At 57.5% G+C, this 22484-nt stretch overlaps 1 protein-coding gene across 1 annotated transcript in view; it reads right to left on the bottom strand.

Annotated features, from left to right (window-relative positions):
* The window catches only part of NOL4L (nucleolar protein 4 like), a 59884-nt gene extending 38242 nt beyond the window's left edge, over positions 1 to 21642 (bottom strand). Inside the window, exons 1-2 of the mRNA XM_069034113.1 lie at positions 21334 to 21642; positions 3224 to 3379 (exon numbers count right to left, since the gene is read on the bottom strand). Coding sequence (XP_068890214.1) covers positions 3224 to 3379; positions 21334 to 21642 — 465 coding nt within the window. The remainder of the gene's footprint in view (positions 1 to 3223; positions 3380 to 21333) is intronic.
* Positions 21643 to 22484: the final 842 nt, after the last annotated feature.

Raw genomic sequence — 22484 nt, 5'->3', positions numbered from 1 at the left:
TTGTAAGGGCAGGTCACTTTTTCCCACAATGACAATCAATTACTGTTAATAATACTTTGCACTTCTGTGACATATTTTATCTAGGGAATTGAAAACATTTTTCCAAACAGTAATGAATTAAGTCTCCTGTACCTTTGTGGGATATGTATTTTACAGATGAGGAAAAGCTAAGGATAAATATTTAAAACTTGGATGCTTCAAGTTAAACACTAGATCCAGACCTAAGCACCCACAGAAGGTGCCTGGCAATCCCAGAGTCCTGTTATTGTAATTAATTCCTGCCAGCGGTAATTTTACGGTATTTCTAAAGATCAAGACTAGGTTATTTGGAGAAGGAATGAGTCAATTTTAATGTAGACTTCTTTAAGGCCATAAAAGACCATCAAATCTTGGAGTCTGACCTGTGTAGCACAAGTCACGAAACTTCACCCAGATTCTCCTGCAGCCCAGTGGCCTGTGGTTTGCCTAAAACATCATCCAGGAAGACATCTGGTCTTAATTGGAAGGCATTAAAAGGTGGAGAGCCCACCTCTTACTTTGGGCTGGTTCCTACGGTTAATCACCCATCCTGTTTGGTCTAAGTGACTTGTCCGAGCACGGCGGTTCCCAAACCAGGGGCCGTGACCCCCACAGGGGTCACAGCACTTACAAGTGGGGTCATAAAGCAGACAGAAATTCAATTGTTTGTGCCAGTCCTCGGGGCTGTGAGCCCGGCAGAAGTGGGGCTCAGAACGGGAAGTGGGGCAGCAATCAGACACCTCGTGGGTGAGGGCTGGTGACGGGGCCGAGCTGGGAGGACAGCCCAGGATGTCCTGATCCCCCTCCTCTGCCCGGTGGGCATCGTCCTCCTTATGTAGTTAACAAATAATACCTAAATTATATAAATCCACATTAAATACAGAAATACCTAAATTCCAAGCATTTTTCCACCCTGAGGGGGTGCTGCTCTAGAAGGAGAGCAGCGGGGCAGGGGCAGGGGCTTTGCAGGATCACGGCTGAGGCAGCGCCGTGCCCGGCCGCTGCGGTGGGAGGGAGCCGCATCCATCTCCACTGCGCGGCAGCAGAGCCCGGGCTTTCACACGCACAGAATGCCAGATGGGTGGAAAGTTCAGGCGGGGACCTTGTCCCAGCGCTCAAATGGAGGCTGCAGTGCCTGGTCCTCATGGGATTCTCCTCCTATTTAGCTGCAGCCCCAGCGAGCTCTGTTGTGGCCGAGCGGATGCCAGCTCAGTCTTCGCCTCTGTGGGATATTTATCGATGCACAAGCACAAGGGATTCCCACAGAAACGCTGGAATGAGGGGCCTGGAAATTGCTGGTGGCAGCCGTGGTGTGGTGGCACAGGCAGGGAACCGTCCCCGCGTGCTGCCCGCCGGGCTCAGCCGTCTCCCTGCCTCTTTTGCTCCAGCAAGCCCACAGTCTCTGCTGCAAATGTTCAGCTAATTTTAGTGATACAGTTGTTATTTCTCAGCTGATTTGACGCTCTGCAGAGCAGACTGCTTCCTTGATGAGTTATCTCCCATCCAAACTCCCTTTCTGATTGCCTCCCTCCGGAGGTCATGGACAAGGGCAAACTCTCCAGTGTCTCTAATCAGAAGCGGTGGGGAAAGGGAGCAGGGAGAAGGAGGCAGAAGACCCTGGAGCCTCCCAACTGGCCACCCAGCAGCGTCCCTTTGTGCACCCGTGCCAGGTGTGGTGTGTGCTCTGCACCATTTCACCTTCCAGCTCAGGCTACAAAGGCGCTCCGGGGAGCAAGGGCAGGAGTGAGGGCAGGAGCGAGGCTGGGCAGCCCAGCCAGCAGCGTCCTGCCAGGTCAGGAGGGGATACACGCTGCTAATGTGATGATCTCAGCTCAAGAGGGAGATGAGGGGTGGAGCATGAAGCTCTCTGACTGCTGTGAGCAGGCCTGGGAAAACAGACGGATCCAGCCTGCTCCCCTGGGGCTGTGTGCAGGGCACAGATTAGTCCTCCAGAGAGATGAATTGAAGGAATTAGGGGAGGGTCGGAGTGGTCTGCTGGGGAAATGAGCAGAAAGTTTTTCAATTGTGGTCATGCTGGTGGGGCTGCCCCCCCTGGACCATAGAGAGGTCGCTTGCCCCCAGCCAGGGAGGGTCAGTGTGTGCCCTGGCCCCATGCTCTGCCACAGGCAGGACTCGAGTGCTCAGGGCAGGGAGCGATGCCATGAGCTCTGTGTGCACAGCCCTGCTCCCTGGGGACTCCCACCATATGTGGGAGGCTGCAGGGCACTGGGCTGCCTCACCAGCACTGCCAGCACCACAGTGTGGATGGAGCACGGACATAGGCAGGCAGGACAGACTCCAACCCTACGCTGACTCTGGCAGCACACTGAGCTGTGCAGAACCTCAGGCATCATCACAGAGACAAGGGCAGCCTGCACAGACCTCTCTGAGACACTGTATACACCAGAGAGATGAGCTGCCAGCAAGCCACTCCTGTCTCTAAGCGACCTGGTCCTTAGGGCTGTTGGATTCAAGGGAGTAGCTTGGTTTTGTACAGTGAATTCAGCTCTTCTTGTAAAAGGAGAGCCCAAATGTTTGCATCGAAGGGCTGTGCAGAGTCAGGAAAAACAGCAAGCTCCCTGGAGAAGCGCACTTCAAGCTAAATTATTCCTGACCTAACTAGAGTGGTGTTTCAGGGTGGATAGAGCTGGTTCTTGGCATCCATAGAGCCAAGACAAGACTTTGCTCGGTGCCTACCTCCATTTTGTAACTGAGGAAACCCAGGATGGGCTGGAGAGGAGGGGAAGGCCACGGCCATGCCCCAGTCCCCCTTTCTGCTGCTCCTGACCTTCAAGGCCCACGCAAGACATTTGCCTCTGGCTGAGGGAGACAGGGAGGCAGATGACCCGGAGCATGCAAGGCACTGGACAAACATTCTCTCGTCCATCACTAATACTGAGGATTTCTCTTCCTTTTCCCTTCAGACATGCACAGTGCCTTTGTATGATTCCCTTGCTCTGTCCTCTCCCAGCAGCCGCGCTGTGCTGCCGCTGCAGCCCGGATTCCCCGAGCACAGCTGCTCTGCCTTTAAACCCCTCCTTCCTCACGCCTCTCCGCACAGGCACACTGGGCTCTGCCTCGCCTCTGCCTCCCGCCAGTGGCTCTGCTTCTACCTGCCCTGTCATCCCCATTCCCGAGGGACTCTCCCTCCCGCAGCCCCTCCGCTCCAGTGCCCTCCCTGCCCGGGGCACGGGGGGACTCTCACCGCTCGGTAGGTTTTCTTCTGCCCGGCATGTTTGGGTGCTTTGCCCGGCTCCGACGAGCTTTCCACATGCATCGAGTAGATGATGTCAAAGAAATCTTCCACCACAGCCACGCGTTTCAGAGAGATGCCCTCGGGCTCCGACAGTCCATCTGCCCCCTACAACAGTGCAGGCAAGTTGAGTTAGTGTCAGCGATGGGTGACAGGGGTGACGAGATCGGCCTGGGGCTAATGCGGTTGGAGGGGGCAGAGTGGCGGTGCTCCTGCCTCGGGCTGCCTTGGGCACGGGGGATGTGGGGGATAAATTAAACATCGCTTCAGGGAGGATCCTGCTGTAGCCAGGGCACTGGCGGCTGCTGCTGTTGTGCTGCTAAAGCTGGCAGTGAAATTGGGCCAGGAATAAAAGCAAGGGAAGAGTCCAGAGTGGAGTCTTAACTGATCAAGAAATTCAATTTCCATAGTATGGGGTGGTTTTGCTAGGTGGGGAACAGGCAGGGGAAGCTCTTTGGACCTGCACATGGTGCTAAACCATCCTGGGAAGCCCTGAGATGTAAGGTACTCTCGCTGGCTGCAGTCCCCGTGGACATGGATCAGCCAGCAGGACAAGGTTTCGCTGTGATGCCAGGATACAGCCCCTAAAGGAAGGAGCCAGCATCCCCTCCTTCCCTGCGCTGACCTTTCCAAGGCTCCCTCCCTCTCACAGACGCAGAGCAGCTGAGCGCTGGCAGCAGCAGCACAGCTCTTTGTGTGTTCGGATGTGCTGGAGAGCAGGAGGCAGTAATTCTGCCACACGACAGTGGTGACAGACTGATGGGAGTGGGAAGCGTGGGGAGCAGTGCTCCTCCGAGCTGACTGGCACCAACGGTGTCAGCTCACACTGGCAGGGTATGCCGTGGGAAGGGGAGGCAGCCTCTGGGACCCGGCAGCTGCTATCGGCACTCAGCACAAAGCACCAAGGCAGGAAGGGTTAGTGGGAGGTGGTCACTGGCTACTGTAATGGCAAGGGGGACTGAGAAAGGGCCAGGCTTTGGGAGGCCACTTAGCTTGCTCCTTGAAAAAATGCCATTTTTACATAGACAAAAAAAATTTTAAAAATATTGTGTGTATATATATATATATATATATATATATATATATATATAAACATCCCTTCAAGGCCTCCTTTCCAAAAGGAATGCATGGATGTTATCCAGTGAGTACCCACCAGGCTGCTAACCAGCAACCTGCACTTCTAAATGACCTGCAAACTATCTTTTTCACGTGCATTCACACATCCCCGAGGGCAGGCAGAGGCTGGCTGGGAGCTGTGGGCAGGGTCTGGCAGGGGTCTGCATGTAAAGGGAACACCCAGTCTCCTAACCTGCGTTTGTGTTGTCCTTGGTTGGGCTCTGTGTATCTTACACAGTCTATAGATTGAATAAATGCTGTTCTTTAAGCCACCAGTCAAGAGCCTCTCAAAAATCAATCACTTAGTGGGCCCACCTTCTGCTAAAGCTACCCAACATCTCAGAGGAGCAGTCATTTAATGTACGGTGCTGCCTATTAGGGTTGGCTCCTCACCCCAATTTCGGAACAGAGACTGCCTGTCCTGGGCACAGGCTGCAGCGGGACGGTCGCTGAGCTCACCCGGGACACGGGCACGAGGATTTTCCAACACAAACCACCTCTGCCCTCTCCGGGGAGCCCCAAGCCGGGTCTGAAGGTGGCTGTAACAAAGAGAATATTGAGAGCGAACACAAGGGGCAGGGTGGCAGCGCTGCGTGGTGGGGGTCGGGAAACTTCGCCCCAGGGAGTGTCTTTGAGGAATATAGATCTAATTTCTTCTGTCACTGTTCAGAGAGTTTCAGTTTAATCGAGGGCATGGGTATTCCCCTGCCAAGGAGGAGCGGGCATTAGGAGGCTTCCTACTGACCAATAATCCTCAGAGCAGGGTTGAAATGAGGATAATTACAGAAACAGGACAAAGGAAAATGCAGCAGGGGAAAAGCACAGTCAGATCTAACAAGCAGAGCCCTCAAAATTAAGGCTGTAACCAACCCTGTATGCAAATCACTGTTTCCAACCGGCTAATATCCTCCTCCCTGCACGGCCAGCAGGTCCCTGTTTCCTCCCCGGTTTCAGAAGGAATGCAGTGAAGGTAACCTCAGGGTCTGGGCATTGCTACAGCCTCCCTGCACACCCAGCAGCGCTTTCCTCTCCACCCCGGCTGGATGCCGGATGCCGGAGCTGCCTCCTCAGCATCCCACTCCCTGCAGCGATCCTCCCCTGACTCCTTGCGTCTCTCCATCCCCTCCTCAGCCTTGTGACTGCTCTCCCCGTGATGATTATTTAGCTTTGGTAAGCAGGTGAGATGCAAACGGTATCAAAGCCACTGGGCATAAGAAGCTGTATCAAGTCAGTGCCTCCAGGATTAGGGAGGTTTATATCTGGCAATATACCCAAATGTTGACCTAGGATTTAAGAGGACACGTGTGCTGTAGAGTACCTCTCTGAGGGGCCCACGCCCCTCGGGTTCCTCCTTCCACACCCAGCATTGCTCACCAGTATTCAAGGCATGAGTCAGAGCCCATAATATCTCAGAAAGGCTTAAAACCCCTCAGGTTTAAATAGCAATAAAAATTCAGTTGGGAAGCAGAATGGGAAGAAGGGATGCTTTTACCCTGTCCTGGTGCTGGGGCTTTATTAGAAGTCACCTGCCCCACAAGGAGTAAAAGATTTCAGGAGCAAAGCTCAGCCCTGACATAGGTGCTTGGAAATGAGTGGCATTTCAGGCGCTGAGGAGTCCCTTTGCCACGTTCCAGTCATCCTCCTTTCCCCTATATTTGCCCAGCACCGGTCTGTCTCTCCCCCTTCCCAGTCTCTCCTTCTCTGTCCCTGTGTACCGTGCCCCACAGTTCTTACCCCCCCTTTCCTCTCATCCTCCCCACCTTCCCAGAGCTGTGAGCACTCTCTCCTCTCACCTCCTCTTCTCCATCAGGTCTTTTTCCTCCCCAGTCCTTTGTCTTACCCATCTCCTCTAGTTCCACATCTCTCAGCACCCGTACCCCCGGGACCCTCTGCCCTGGGACCACCCTCCTGGGCCTCGCTGCCCCTGCATCTCCTCTGTCCCTGCTCCATCCCTCCGACCCCGGCCACCTCCAGCACCCGCGAATCAGTGTCGGGAGGTGCCTCTGCGGGCCGAGGTCCCCTCCCGTGCCCGGCCCCGGGCGGCGACAGCCATTTCAGGCAGCGCTGTCCCGGCTACGGCACGGGCCGGGCAGCGCTTCCCAGGGCCGGGGACCGACCATGGCGCTGCCAGCGCCGAGCCCCGGCACCTTTGTTCTCGGCAGCCGCCCCGGGCACGCTCGGCCCCCGCCCGGCCCGGGACGGGGGCGGTGCGGCGGGAGGGGACAGGGAGCGCCCGGGCAGCCCCGAGTGGCGGCGCGGGGTGACATCTGCCGCGGCGAGGAGGGAGGCAGGGCCGGGCGAGCCCCCCCGCCCGGGCCGGGCTGGGGCCCGCCGGCAGGTAGCGGGTAACCACGGCAACCGGCGGTAATCCGCTCCCCCGGGCCCGCCGCCACCGCCCCGCGCCCGCTGCCCCCGCGCCCGCCGCGCCCCGCCCGGCGCGGACCGGCCCGGGGCAGGCACCGGCGGCGGCGGGGCCCCGCTGTGGCCGGTCCCGCACCTCGCCGAGCCTGGGACGGGCGGGCAGGGGCAGAGTCCGGGGCGGGCTCTTTTCACCCCCAGGCACCGCCATCCCGCCGGAGCTCTGCCCACCTCCCGAGCCCCACTGCAGCCCTACCGTGCTCCCACAGTCCCGCCGCAGCCCCACAGGGACCTGCCCTGGCTCCTACAGCCCTGTCAGGCTCCCCCACGGACCTGCCACGGTTTCCCCAGGGATCTGCCATGGCTCCCTCACGGACCTGCCAAGCTCCCGCAGCTCTGCCATGGCTCCCACAGCTATGCCATGGCTCCCACAGCTCTGCCATGGCTCCCACAGCCCTGCCATGGCTCCCACAGCTCTGCCATGGCTCCCACACCTCTGCCATGGCTCCCACAGCTCTGCCATGGCTCCCACAGCTATGCCATGGCTCCCACAGCCCTGCCATGGCTCCCACAGCTCTGCCATGGCTCCCACACCTCTGCCATGGCTCCCACAGCTCTGCCATGGCTCCCACAGCTATGCCATGGCTCCCACAGCTCTGCCATGCTCCCACAGCCCTGCCATGGCTCCCACAGCTATGCCATGCTCCCACAGCCCTGCCATGTTCCCACAGCTATGCCATGCTCCCACAGTTCTGCCATGGCTCCCACAGCTCTGCCATGGCTCCCACAGCTCTGCCATGGCTCCCATAGCCCTGCCATGGCTCCCACAGCTCTGCCATGCTCCCACAGCCCACAGCCCTGCCATGGCTCCCACAGCTCTGCCATGCTCCCACAGCCCTGCCATGTTCCCACAGCTCTGCCATGTTCCCACAGCCCTGCCATGGCTCCCACAGCTCTGCCATGCCTCCCACAGCTCTGCCATGCCTCCCACAGCTCTGCCATGGCTCCCACAGCCCTGCCATGCTCCCACACAGCCCTGCTATGGCTCCCATAGCTCTGCCATGCTGCCACACAGACCTGCCATGCTCCCACACAGCCCTGCCATCGCTCCTACACAGCCCTGTCCTGCCTTGGAGCCTGGCAGCAGCACCCACACATCTCCGTGACCAGCCTCCTCCACCTGCCCAGCTCCCTCTGCTCCCAGCAACCCGCTGTGTCTCCACCAGGCCCTGTGGCCATTCCTCAGCAGCCTGGCCTGGGTGTGAAAACTACCATAGTGGGAGGTTTTCACAGCCAAAGTGCAGCACTGATGAGCTAACCCTGTTTTCTGTGGGGCAGATCTACGGCCAGCAGCTGCCACCTGATCCAGTCCATGCTGCCCGCGGTGACCTCCACCCCAAGCCCCGGCAAGCTGCCACCACCCCAGCGAAACCAGACTCCCAACCCAGGCAGCTCCAGGGAGGCCAAGGGATGACAGCAGCCTTCATGCACAGGACTTCTCAACCCTGCAAGCCCTTCCCCAACTTGGACTTGGATTTGCAAGAATCTGGGAGCATTTAACCTGAGCTCTCCAAAGCCTGCATGCTCCCAGCTCCTCTTCAGACTGACTGGGGTAGATGTTGCCAGAGGAACTGCCTGTTCTGAGCTCAGCAGCGTGGAGGGTCTTGGCTCTGCCCTTGCACTGGCTGGCAGGGCGATATCTGCCTTCTCCAGTGGGACTGGCAGCTCTTCTGGAGCCCAGGAAGCTACCCCGCTTCACGGCTCCTCAGGGAAGCATCCCTTTTCCAAGGGGGTTTAGCTGGAGGGCCATCAGACTGGGACTGCTGGAGCAGGAGTGGGATGGGAGGGAGTGCCGACTGCTCCCCCATCTGCTGTGCTCAACAGCAGATAAAACACTGCCCTGGCCCTCGCGCGAGGGGCTGATACCAGCCGAATTCAGCTTCCTGTGAGTCAAAAGCCGCTTCCTGCCAGCAGAGCCTTGCCTGATAATGGCTGCGTTCTGCTCTCTGCCCGGGAGCAGACCCTCTGCCCTCGCCTCTCCTTGCACTTCCCACATGAAAGCGTTCCCTTCTGTATCTCCCAACCACAGCATCTCCCCGCCCCAGTACAGAGTCACACGTTAAACTCTAATTTCCTGCTGCTGCCTGGAAGGGCCACTGTCACCCTCATCTCTGGGACAGCCAAGCTGGAGGTTTGGGGCCAGCCGTATCGAGCTGTCCCTCAAGGTCACCTCCCTTGTACACACAGACAGGCCACGTCGTTCTCTCTGCCTGTGCTCCAGCTGCTGCTGGCTGTGGGACACAGCCACTGTCCCCAACCAGGTCAGGAGCAGAGTTTTCCTGTCCCACACTGGAGTCACCCCATGGTGTGACCACAGGTTCCCCAGCCCACACCAGCAGCAGTGCCATTCCCATGGCACTCATCCATCCCTTGCCCTTTCTGCCAGCCCTGGGTGGTTCCTACAGCTGCACAAAGGAGGATCCCTTTTTTGAGATGAGCAAAAGGAGGGTTTGGGTTTTATCTGAGCACTCTGCTGCTCTTTCCTCTCTGAAGTGCCTTTCTAATTTTCTACAAGTTGTATTTTGTTCTAAGGGAAATTTTGGTCTTCTGACAAAAATGCTCAGCTGGACCAGGGAGTGCATGTGCACAGGACAAAGCAATTGGGACCTAGTGGGATCAGAAACTGTGACATACAGGATGGGATGTAATCCTGCCACGATGCTAGAGACATCCCATCAAGTGCTCCAGAGATCACAGAAACATGGAATGGTTTGGATTGGAAGTGACCTTAAAAACCATCTCGTTCCAATCCCTCTGCCATGGGCAGGGACACCTTCCACTAGACCAGATTTCTCCAAGCCCCATCCAGTCTGGCCTGGAACACCTCCAGGGATGGGACAGCCACAGCTTCTCTGGGCAGCCTGTGCCAGTGCCTTGCCACCCTCACAGGCAAGAATTTCCTCTGAACACTGTGATTCCTCAAGTCCATCCCCCCTGAGCAAGCCTGTGGCCTCCCAGTGTCCACCCATGCCAGTGCTGTGGCCACCACCAGCACACAGCCCACCTCTGCAACTACTTCTCCTGCACAGGCTTCAGCACCAAAACAGACGTTTTATTTCAATATGGACTCTTACAACTTTTGATCAAGAAACTGTTCTTGGTACTTCTCATCTCTGGGAAGTCAGCCCTTGATTGGCTTCTATATTTAGACTTCTCCAGGGCTTTAGGAAGTTCACTCCTCATGGTATTTAGGTGTAGGATGAAAGCAGCTTTTGCGGGGGATATGTTAAACCACAGCAGGCTCCCTCTGCTAATGCTGCGAGGAGAAAGAGAAGCTAGATTCCTCGAACTTCCCTCTTCCTCTTGCCCCTCATGTCATGGGCACAGTGTGTGCCTTAGAAATAGGCACCGGGGAGACACTGGGCTGAAAACAGTATCAGCTGTATTGCTCATAATAAAAGAACCCACAAGAAGATGATGGGAAATGCTCTGACTGACAGATTTTGCTCTTTTTTCTCCTGGAAATATTTTGCTCAGAAATTTTTCTGATCATTTCTGGTTGAAAAACGGGAGAAAAGGAGTTGCTAAAATGCTGATGGTGTTTCCCTGTGCTGAGCATTTTGTGTTGTGTCTTGTTGCACCAAGCAAACACAAAGCTCCATCCTGCACTTAGAGCTCCAGCTCTACTCACTGCAGTGAAAACAGCCCCAGCCCTGCTGAGCAGCTGAGCATCCCTCTAGCCCAGGAGGGTTCATTTCTCCTGGGGAAACTGAGGCACAAGAAGAAATCATTTTCCCGACACTCTGTGCTGACTCAGGCCAGGACTGGGGGCATTCACATTGTTTCTCTACCCAGAACTGTACACAATTCTTTTTTTTTTCCCAAAGTAAATACTTCCTCATGAGGGGAGCCGGGTGCTTTATTTTTAGCTGGCAAACACAGCTGAGGTGTGTGTCTTTCACAGGGCACAGGCACCTCTTCAGAGCGAGCTGCTCTTTCAGCCACCGCAGCTGAGCCATGGGGATGGGTCCAGGCCTTTGCTCTGACCTCGGCTTATTCCTCTCCTGGCTCCCAGGCCTGGGAATGAAAACACAGCAGCCTGGGAGGGGCGGGCCTGGAAATGGCAGCCCTGCCTCCAGCTGTGGAGAGGGCCCAGGTGCAGGGTGCCGAGGGGAGGTTGGTGTGCTCGGGGTCTGGTGGGCAGCTGGGGATGGGGCTGTCATCCATCCCAGGGCTGCCACCCATCCCAGGGCTGCCTGAAGGACAGAGGGGAAGCCCAGCAGGAAGAGATTCTTGTTCGGATGCCTGCTTAGAGGCTCCTTGGATGCCTGCTCTGCCCGGGAGGCAGAGGACATTTTGCATGGCGCAAGAGAGCAGAGCTGCCTCCCTGCCAGCACCGGGCTGTGCGCTGGCGGGGAAGCCACAGGAGCAGCTGGATCTGGCAGGCAGAGGCAAGCGCAGTGATCCCCAATAAATGTGACCCTGCACCTGCTGGCCAGGAGCGAGGGGGAGCCGGCTCTTTCAGGGATAACAAAATACTGGGTGCCGTGGGGCAGCCTGAGCTGGTGTTGGAGCACTGTTTCACTTGGGTTTGGTGAGAATGGTTCCTGCAGCCTCGTGAGCGGAGCGCCCGACTGACCTTCCAGGGAAATTGCTCCCTGGGGCTGTGGACTTCCCACTCCCAGTCAGCTGGTGAGCATCACACTCCTCTCTGAGGTGTGCGGGACCTGTGCGGGAGAAGCGCCACGCTGTGGGTGCCAACAGGGAAGAGATCACGAGCATTATTATCTGGGGATTATTATCATGTTGCAGTATTTCTTACTATTTTGAAACAGGCAGGTTTGCACAGAGAAACTATGGATGCTCTGTACCTGAAAGTGCTCAAGGTCAGGTTGGACTGGGCTTGGAGCAACCTGGTCTAGTGGAAGGTGTCCCTGCCCACAGCAGGGGGTTGGAACAAGATGATCTTTAAGGTCCATTTCCACCCAAACCCTTCTAGGATTCTATGATTCTAAAATAGGAGTTTGGGTATTTTTTAAAATATATCTGCAAAGGTGGGCAGCGATTTCTTAATGTCATTTGAATCTTGGTTTAGGTGATTTGGGGGAGAATGCTACCAGAATGGAAAAAAGGGGAGGAAATGGTAAACTGCCTTTCCAAGCAGAAATGTTTTATATTCCATAGCATCCTGAAAAAAATATAAAACTAGGAATCTAAAGAATATTGAAAACACGTAGCTGTAACACAAACTCAGAACATGTCTAGAGGTGGCTCTTCCTTGAAGTAACTTATCACCGTGAGCAATCTGCCCAGCACTGAGCACTAATCTAATAAATATCACCCACAAAGCAAAATCCTTTGAGTCAGAGGGGGCCAAGGCACTGTAACAAGTGATGCGATGACCTGTCACAGCAAGGTGACCCCTCTATGCCTAGGAATAGACCCATCAGGGCAGCCAGGTGACATCATCACACCTACAGTGAGAACACAGTGATGTCAAAATGAAACTGAGGAGGAGGAGATACGGAGCAGCGGCAGCAGTTCAGCTTGTCAGTGGTAAGAAAAATTATGTAAAATCAGTTACAAATGATGCTACAGCGAATCAAGGTCAGGCAGGGCTGAGAGGCTGAGCCCTGGATGTGTGGCATCCTGGTGCCAGCTCCCTGTGCCCTGGCAGTTCCCAGTATGTGGGCCACTGTCGGAGACTCCCACAGGAACAGCGTGATGGGCCTCTAGGGAAATGCTGACAGCTCAGCGGATGTTGGAGGGGGATAAAAAGGCCTGCACGCCCTCCCCTTCCAAACCAGGCTCCTCTTCAGGTCAGGGCACAGCAGGGATTGAGCTGTACCACACCACAGTGGCTTCAGCACAGCCAGGCCCTGATGCCAGAGCCTGGAAACACCAATTGTCACAGCCAAGGACCACCGCATCTGCTCCCTGTGAGCCCACGCTGGGTTCAAGAAATGGGGACGTTATGGAACCATACGGGTCATACTGGAGTCCATCATGCCCTTTCCCGACATGGGAACCCAAGAAAACATATTTCCACTGCCCTCAGTTAGAGCAGGTACTTGTATTTATCCTGGGCTCTGGCTCTGCAAGGCTGGAGGGTCCTATACAGGGAGTCAGGGAAGGGGCCACAGGGGACAGACACAGATGGAAAACTGTTTGTTCTCCCCTTGCAATCAGGTAAACCCCCTCTGTATTCTGATTCATTTCCATCATAACCACTCTAGGTGGACCCCAACCCTTCCAAAAGCCAAACTTGGACTTGTAGATAAGCCCAGGAATGATTTCCCATTAACCTGGGATGACCAAGTGGAATTTTTTTGAGCTCTTAACTGAGACTACACGTGGGGGGAGCAGAAGTCAAGCATGGTCTTAAACACTCTGTCGTGGTAATCTATCCACAGAGATCCCTCTCCAAGGTGTGACACTTCATCCCATCACATGTGGTTTCAGTGCCACATCACTGCAGGCTGGACACGTGGGGCATATGGATTGCCCTCACATCTGGCTCTCCTTGGTCTTTTGTGAGTCTGTGTCTCCAAACAGGGATGCTTTTGGGAGCAGAGGAAAGGGGGGTGGCAAAGCAAGCGGGGTAGGGAAGGCAGACAATTAATACAACCTGCCCTCTGTGTGAGGAATAAATTGGCAGCTGACAGGTTATAATCTGTGCAAGCAGGATCTTCACAGGAGAGGTGAAGGCTCCATTGGGGGCCAATTGGATGGTTAATTAGGAGGACAAAGCAGAGGATTCGTGAAAATGTTTATGAAACAGTGCTTGGCAAGGGAGCCCCTGAGAAACGCTCAGCAGAGAGGAGCTGCTTTGGGCTGGGAGAGGAAACACGAGGGTGAAGCAGCAGAACAAGCCCTGAGAGGGAAAACAGCCATGCAAATGCCCCTGAGAGGACGGGGATTCCCAGGTGCCCTGCGGAGGAGTTCAGGGGAGGACCCGAGGACGCCGAATTTTTTTAGAAATACACGGTCCTCTCTCTTCCTCCTCCCTCCGCCGTCCCCACCCTAGCGCGGTGGGGAGCAGGCTCTGGGTGCCGGCAGGCACCGCTGCCGCAGCCAATCGGCGCTCGCTGGCCGGGCAGAGAAGGGCACGAGGAAAGCAATTAAACCGGAGCTTTGATTGGGCTCACAGATGACTGCTTGTGCTAGAAATGCCTGAGCTTCTTTAAGCGCCTCGGCGGTGGCTGGAGTCGGCCTGATCCCCCATCCCCTCCTCGGCGCGTCGCTGCTGCGGCAGCGGGAGCGTGACTGATGCTCTCTGTCCCACACACGGCTCCGAGAGCTCAGAGGTAGGAACCAGTTGCTAAGAGACAGGACTGTACTTTCCAGCCCACATCCAGACCTTTGTCACCAGCTCAAGGGCTTTCTGCCGGATCCAAACGCCCGGCGCAGGTGAGCGGGAGCAGGCAGGCCTCCTCCCAGCTCTGGGAGTCACACGACCAGCTTTCAAACTGAGGATGGGAACAGCAAACCCATAAGCATGCCCAAGGGACCAGCTTCCCTGGACTGGCTGCTTGTCCCAGTGCTGTGAGACTGCAAACTGGAACACCCTGCAGCACCTGGGAACCAGTGTGGGTGGTACCTGCAGCACCAACACCCAGAAGGTTTTGGATGTCACCACAGAGTGGATGAGCAGATGACTCGGTATTTGCTTTGAGATCCCTCCTTCAAATGCAAGCCAGGAGAGAAGTCCCAAACTTTAGTCTCCTCTTTTTGGGGGGATGCCTGGTAAGTCTGAATTCTTAGCCCAGAGACACCCATAAAAGCAACCCACTACCAACTGGAAAGCTGAGACTTGAGCCACAGAGACTGAGTGACCCCGTCTTTTCCAGAGCACTCCCTCCCACTTGATGAGGAGCAAATCCATCAGAGCCACCAGCATTGCCTTTGCCCGTCTGTTGGAAGGGAAATACATCCTCTGGGGCTGCCAAGCCAAAGCAGAGCAAGGACAGAGAAACCACTCACACAGCATTGTCTTCCTGGCTGTCACTCCGTGAAGGGCCCTGCACCACGCCAGGAAGACACAACCAGCCTCCCCTCCACTTCCAGAGGCTGCTGCCTTGACCTCAGACATGGACACTGTTACCCAAACCTCTGCTCTGCTCTCTGCTCCCACACACTGCACAGACTGTCTGCAATTATTTCTCCTCAAATAAATTGCAATTCTTTGGCACCAGCCATAAAAGTGGAAGTCAGTAGCTTTCCAACAAAGACAATGATTTTGGCCAACAGGTACCTGCCCTTGCTACAATCAGCTAATTAAACCAGACACTTAAGCTCAGGGGTGGCTCTGGCCCATTCTCAATGTGATTCTTTAGAGGTGGGCACAGCTGATATGAGATCAGGGAAAGATAATTAATAATTTGCACTAAAGAAAGAGATATGAATTTGCATCCCTCTGTCATGGCAATGCCAGAGCATCCATGCTGGCCAGGCCGGGTGCATGGACACTCCACCAACGCTCTTCCACACCCCTGGGCTTTCCCTGCCATTTGCTTGTCCACAGCATAAGTTCACAGACTGCTCATATCAAGCCTAAAATAATGGTAAAACCAAAACTGAACAAGTTGTATCAGCGGGAGATTACTGCTGAGAATGGTCCTGAGAGAGTTCTTACTGAAAGGACTGTGGCTGCCTCTCTGGGCTCTCCTGCAGACTTTAGTCAGTGACCAAATTCCCCCTTCTGTCCGTGGTCAGAGCAAGCCCTTCTGAGCCATGACCCACGAGGAGAGCTGAGAACAGCCATGTACTGTCCTTACAGCCAGTCCTCTCTGCTCCTCATTAACTTGGCCCTGAGTGCTTGAATCCTCTTCCTGTGCAAAGATGGGACATAACCTGGAGTGTGGGAACAACAGCCCCTTGTCAGACCTGGGATTCTTTCCATTTCAGCCTCATTGACCAAGGCCTGGCAGAGCTGTGCTTTGGTTATTTGCTTTTGCATCTTCCTCAGAGTGACACCCTTTGAGAACAACAAATATGAAAACAAATGTGGGTCAAAGAGATAACTTTTGGATAAATGTTATCCAAACAATACTTCTCCTCTTGGATCAGCAATGCCATGCCTGTTTCTGGAATCGTGTAGGATGTGTGGTGTAGATGGCAGAGTTAGTTTTTCAGAAACTGTTTGGTCAGACATGTATTGGGAACTGGAACCTTTGCTGACGGGGCTCCAGGTCTCACGAGTGCTGGTGACCAAAGCCAGCACCCAAGGATGAGGGTGGCTGGGATGGTGGGATCTCTGGAGCTGGGACATGGTACTAATGACCACAGTGGGACTGCCTGTAATCAGGCTTGTAGGCTTGGCAGAAATAAAGCAAGGACTGAATGAGATGCTGGTTTCCCCCTTATCCTTAGAAGTGGCTTCAGCAGGCTGTCCTGAAGGGGTGGGAGTGAGCAGGAGCTGAAAGTGGGCTTTGCTGCCAGATCTCCTGCTCCCAGCTCAGTGAGGAACTTCATTCTGCCAGTCTGCGTAACTGCGGATCATCAGAGCTCTTTAAATGCACCTTTCCAAGGCTTCAGCTACTGCCTGGTGAGCCTAAGCCAGCTCTTGGGCCCAGGGGATTGGGTGTCACTGCTCTCTTTGACTCTTACCATGAGCAGCTTCAGATGTAAAATCTGTGACTGATGTTGTGCAAACTTGGAGCTGAATCTGGGGGGGATGCTAATGTGGAAGATTTTCTTTAGATGGGGTTGAATGGGACCATGCACCCAGGCCAGAATTGTTCCAGTCTCCTAAGGGCACCTTTAAATGTAAACCTGCCATGGGTTCCACTCCTCGGAAAAGCTGATGCTGCCCCGTGTGCTCAGGGTGGGATCTCTCCGCAGGTGAAAGCTCTGCATGTTCTAAGTAAGGCTGGTGCAATGGGAGTAATAGACAATTTCTCAGATAATACCCTCAGGCCCATCTGCCTTGTCTAAGACTCTTCTGAACGGTCTTGATTTATTTTTTTTATCACTTGAAGTCCCCAGAAAGTCTGAGTGGTTATTCACGCCGTGAAAACCTTCTGTTGACTGATGTTCTTAGAGGTTATAGATGTGCAGCTTTTTGGGGCACTGAATATGGGCATTGAAGGGTACTTGTATCAGGAAAAATGTAGCCTCTATTAGCTGTTGGAGCAGCATCTTTCTGACATGCCCGGCTCCTCTGCTCCGGCATTCTGCCACTGTGCTGTGCTGTCCCACGGCCTGGCACCGCAGCTTTCACAGCACAACACTCCCTGTCTCTGTAGCTAAAATGAGTTTAGGGATAGGCTGTACTGTGAGATTTATCCGCTGTCCCATGGGATAGTTTTCCTGCTGTCGGAGAAAGCCTCCATCCATTTTGCATTTTGGACTCACCAATTATATTTCCAGTGCTCCCCCCACCCCAGCACCGTTCCTCGGGTGAGTTTCACCAGGTACGATCGTGAAATAATTTTGAACATCTGGTTCCGGGGGAGCTGGCACAGGTGAGCTGTACCTGTACAACAGCAGCAACACACTCGAGCAATGCCCTCATCCTGTTAGCGATGCCTACAGAGCCCCAGAGCCTCGTGTCAGCGCTGCGGGGGACGGGGAGAGAGCAGCAAAGCAGAATCAAACGTGGGCAGTGCTGCAGAGCCTGCCTGGTCCCCTCGGCTCCGCGCAGCCCCTGAAGGGCTGGGCTGACGGCAGGCTTCCCCTGCTCATCCCGCAGCCCCCCAGCCTGCATCACGGCCTGCCAGCACGAATCTGTCCTGGCCGCCGCGCCAGAGTTGTGACAAGCTCCCACCACACACGGCCAAGTACAGCATCGATTTAGAGAGCAGCTAACGCCCGAGCCGAAGTCTGAGGAGAACCCTCCCCTGCACACCCGCTGCTCCGGCCACAGCCATCTGCTCCGCCGGTTGTCACCGAGCGCTGTCCATTTCCCTGCACTGTGGCTCCATCTCGCTCCACGTTTGTCTGGGAAAGACTGTCTAAATGATGCTAAATGCTTAGGACAAGAGGGACATGAGATTATAATGAACTGCATCTTAGCACCTTGTCATGGACAAATTCTCCCACAGTTCTTAGCAAAGCTGGGGAGAAGGATGAGTGCTGCCCATCCAGTGCCAGGATTTGGTCCAGCCCACGGATAATGAGGGGGTTCACACCTTAGTGTGTGTGTCAGCCATGGGAAAGAAGGGCAGATCTGGGCACTTTGGGTTGTATCCATTGTCTGTGCTGCAGTAGCACACAAAGATACCCTCCTCCTCCTCCTCTTCACTACAGCCTAAATGTATTTTTTTCCAGCACTCTGACCTAAAGGATGCAGCGTCCAGCCCGTGTGTGAATAGGGCTGTCAGGCAACAATGTCCTACACCACTAAACCGCCTGTGTTTATCTGTGTAGGGCTTTTTTAATTGTATGTGTTAAATGTCCAGCATCTTTGGGACGTTCATCTGGGAAAAAGAAATGTGAACAGTCTCTGTGCCAGACATCCGTCCGCACTGCTGTTCCTATTCCCAGTGCATTCTTTGAGAAGACCACCATCTGCTCTGACCACCACCTAAGGCAGATGCCCCCTTCTCAGTGCACAGTCCCCGCTCTCAAGCCACCCAAATCTGATTAGGCCTGTTCTGATGAGAGGCCTGGAGGAGGGCAAGGGAAAGTTACTCAGGAGAGAAAATAATAACCACATGTTAATTAATTTTTCACTACAGATGCGCAGAAAATACACAAACCAGCTCAGGGTGCACAAGCCAAAAGGAACAGCTCTGCTGGCTTGCTGGGGGGGGTGTGATTATTTTGGGGGGTTGGGATTATCATTATTATTATTATTATTTTCCAGAGGAGGAGTGGCCCCAGCCCTGTCAGGGAAAGGAAATCTTATCCCCACTGCTGCCCTCTACATGCTCTTTACCACCTCTTTTCCAGTTTTCCCTCCCGGTCCCTCAGATTTCCTGTGGCGACCTGCGGTGAGAGCAGCGCAGGACGCACCCCCCACCACCCCCTCACTGCACCCGGGGTGGGGGCTCCGCCTGTGCCTGCAGCGGGGGACATCCCCAGAACGGTGCTCGCCCACAGATGTGCTCGGGGAAGGACGAGCGGACAGGACGAGCCGGATCAGATTGCTGAGGAGCACAGCCAGGGAAAAGCAACCGAAACACCACTCCAGATGTATTTGGGAAAAGCAGCTGAACAGACATTAAACCAGAATCCAGGCGTTACTGTCCAGCAAAAGCCTCAGATCAGATTCATAAATTATTTGACTGTGTGCCTGAGAGCAAGGAAATACACCCCAAACCCAACCCAAACCACCAAGGATTAGGAGAGCACCGAATTACAAGGAGCTGAAGAAAATCCCTGACAAGTTATCTCTAAATCTGAGAGCCGGTTCTGGCAAAGCCAAACTCCCAACTGCACTCATCTGAAATGGTCCATGGGATTCCTGCCAGGGAATGGCACAGCGGGGTCAGGGAGACCAGGACCAAAGGAACAGGAGGCAACAACTTCTACAGACCCCACTTTGGAAGGTTTTGGGGACTGTGATGACTGCTCTCTCTACAGCCAGTGGCTCTGCAAAGTGCTCCCAGTCCTAACATCTGGCAGGCATCTAAGCACTGGGAAATAAGCTGTATTGTCCCTTGGAAAATTCGGTTGTCCCCCAGGATATATCTGCTTGTGTTTGCTGGTTTAGGGGAGCCTGGGTGTAACGCCTGTCTGTAGCCTGCAGGGACTCTGCCAGGGAGGATGCGGGGGCCTAGGCATGCTCCTCGCTGAAACTTCATCTGTGCAGAGGCCCTTTGGGAATATGCGGGCTTGCACCGGCCTGGTTGAGCCGCTGACCCTCGGGACTTCCTCCCGGACAAAGGGGAGGGGGCGTCTAGCGAGCAGCGGGGTCGAGGGAGTCTGGCTCGGCCTCTCTGGGGTACCATGACTCTGCAGCATTTGGAAGATCTGGGATAGAGTCGCTGACTGGATGGAGAGGACCCGGGAGGGAGTGCTGGGTCTGTGAAAGGGGGTACAGCTCCTAATCCGCTCTCCTCCGGGGCTCCTGGCACAGGGGGAGTGATAGAGGAGGGCTGCTAAGAGGTCTCAAAAAAAAAAAAAAAATCGCAAAGAATTTTTTTGGGGCATGGCATGGGGGAGGGGGGCTGAGAGGGGAGAAAGAAAGGAGCCTCTGAGCACCACGAAGTGAGAGGGAGAAATAATGACCCTTCCCCCTCCCCCCAATAATCAGGCGGACCAGATGGGAGGTAAATAGTGCGTTTAGAAGCATTTGCCACAGATGGGCTGCCCTCAATGGAAGCATCCTCCAGCCACATCAATGCTGGAGTCTGTGTGCACAGAAAACACTGCACCCTTCAGAGCAGCGGCAGCAGCAGCAGCAGCAGCGGGAGAGGCGGGGAGGGACAGGGGGAAAAAAATCCCTGCCAGAGCCCTCCGGTGCCCGCGGTCCCGGCGGGGCGGAGAGGGGCGCGGGGGATGGCGGGGGGCGCGGGGCCGGGGTCGGGGCAGCCCCGCCGGGCGCTCCCTGCGCGGGGCCGGGGCCGCCAAAGTTGCGCGTTTCCCCCCGCGCCGGGGAGCGGGACACGCTCGGGACGGGAACAATGGGGCGGCGGGGCAGCCCCGGGCGGCGGCGGGAGGAGGGAGGGAGGCGGCGGCCGGTGCCCCGCTCCCCGGCCCGGCCGGGCGCCGAACAATGAGGCTCCGGCGGGGGAGTTCCCGGGACAGCGGCCCGCGAGCGGGCGGGGGGGCTGCCCTAATCCGGGCTCTGCCGCTGCCCGCACCCCCCGGGGCACCGGCTGCGGCGGCCGCGCCGGGCGGGCAGCGCCGCGGGACGCCGGGGCCGGGCTCAGCGCGGCGGCCGGGCTCGCCCCGCTCCACTCGGCTCGGCAAGACTCGCCCCGCTCCGCTCCGCTCTTCTCCGCTCCGCTCCGCTCGGCACGGCGCGGCGGCGGGGCGGGCAGGGCGCGGCGGCGGCGCGGGGGGGCGGGGGGTGCCGGCGCCCCCTCCCCGCCGCCCGCTGCCCTTGACTGCAGCCCTGTCCCCGGCCGTGGGGCGGATGGGAAATGCCGGGCGAACGTGATCGGACAGGGCGGGGGGGCGGCGGGGCCCGCACCGGGCGGCGGCGCGGCCCCCCCGCGGGGGCAGGTGCACGGCGGCGGGCGCGGGGCACCGCCGCCCCCCCACCTCCCCCGCGCCGGCAGCGCCCGGGGAAGGCGGCAGCACCGGATGGGACGGGGACGGGGATGGGGATCGGGGGGGCGGCGGAAGGTGCGAGGCTCCGGGCGGGCGCCTCTCCCCATCCGCATCCCGGGCGGGTCGGGGCGGCGGGGGCGCGGCGGCTGCCCCGGGAGCGGCGGGGGCTGCGGGAGCGGCCGGGCCCCGCGTCGCGCCCCGCATGGGGCATGCGCGCTCCCGGCGGCCGGCGGGGCTGGGCCGCCCGGTGCTGACGGGACAGGGCCGGCGCGGCGGTGGAGGGGACCAGGGCCCCGGGGGTGCCCGCCCCCGCCCCGGGCAATTCCACCCCCCCTCCCCGCCCGCACCCCCGGGGAGGACAAACAGACACGGACAGGCAGGCAGACAGACAGACACAGAGCCCCCGGGGCACGGAGCGCACTAACCGTTCCCGTTTTCACCGGCACATATACCACCACTTGACCCATCTTCGTCGCCTCCCTGGTGCCGTTTCCCAGGCGGAAGCCCTTGGACCGGACCCAGAACTGGAACTTGCCTTTCTCCCCCCCGCCGGAGCCGCCGCCGGAGCCGGTTCCCCCCTGCAGCACCTCGGCGATGCGCTGGTACTTGCTCCGGGTCACCGTCTTGGTTTTGGCCGAGTCCCCGTAGGTGCGCAGGCACCAGTCCCGGAACTGCCGCCCCAGCTCGCTGTCCCCGGGGCGGCTCCCCCGCAGCAGTAACGGCGGCTTCGGCATCGCCCGACCGGCGGCGGCGGCGGTAACGGCGGCGGTAGCAGCAGCAGCGGCGGCGCCCGGCCCCGCGCCCTGTCCCGGAGCGGGCGGAGGGGCAGCGGCGCTCCCGGGACGGGCTGCGGGGGCGACGGGCGGGATGGAGCGGGGAGCAAGAGGCGCAGGAGGGGTGGCGGCCTCTGTAACGGGGAGGGGGGGGAGCACCGGGGCTCGGACAGCGACCGGAGGGAGGCACCGGCGGCGCCAGCAGCAGCAGCAGCCGCTCCTGTCACAGGATCACAGGCGGCTCCGGCTCGTCCCCCTCCCTCCCTCCCTCCGCCCGCCCGCCCGCCCGCCCGTCCCTGCCTCCTCCGCCCCCCTCCGGCCGCCTCCTCCTCTCAGCGGGATCCCACCTGTTAGAGCGGCCTCGCCGCCACCGACGGGTCCCCCCCCCCCCCACTTCAACCCCCGGCCCCGGGGCAGCTGCTCCCCCCGCCCCGGCTCCGGTGGGATGCGCTCCCCTGGCTGGGCCGCCCCTTCCCCCCCCCGCTTCCCTGCTCCCCGGCCATACGGCCCCGTACGGCCGGGGAGCGGGGTAGCGGAGCGGGGGGGCGAGCGGCCGAGGCGGGGTAGGGGGTGTCGGTGGGCGCGGGTCCCGGTGCCGGTCCCAGACAAAGGGCCGGCGGGGCGCGGGCGCACGTGTGCGGCGGGACGGGCCGGCGGGGGCGGAGGCGGGCACCTGCCGAGCCGCCGCAGAGCCGGGGAGGAGCCGCGGGGGCAGCGGGAGCGGCGGTGGGAAGGTGAAGAAGGGGGGTCCTCCACCCTCCGCAAAGACCGGGATCGCCCCGCAGCGCCCTCGGTTGACCGGA

Source organism: Aphelocoma coerulescens, chromosome 20, assembly GCF_041296385.1.
Source record: "Aphelocoma coerulescens isolate FSJ_1873_10779 chromosome 20, UR_Acoe_1.0, whole genome shotgun sequence".
In the NCBI taxonomy this organism is placed as follows: domain Eukaryota; kingdom Metazoa; phylum Chordata; class Aves; order Passeriformes; family Corvidae; genus Aphelocoma; species Aphelocoma coerulescens.
This window is presented reverse-complemented; position numbering and strand designations above follow the sequence as displayed.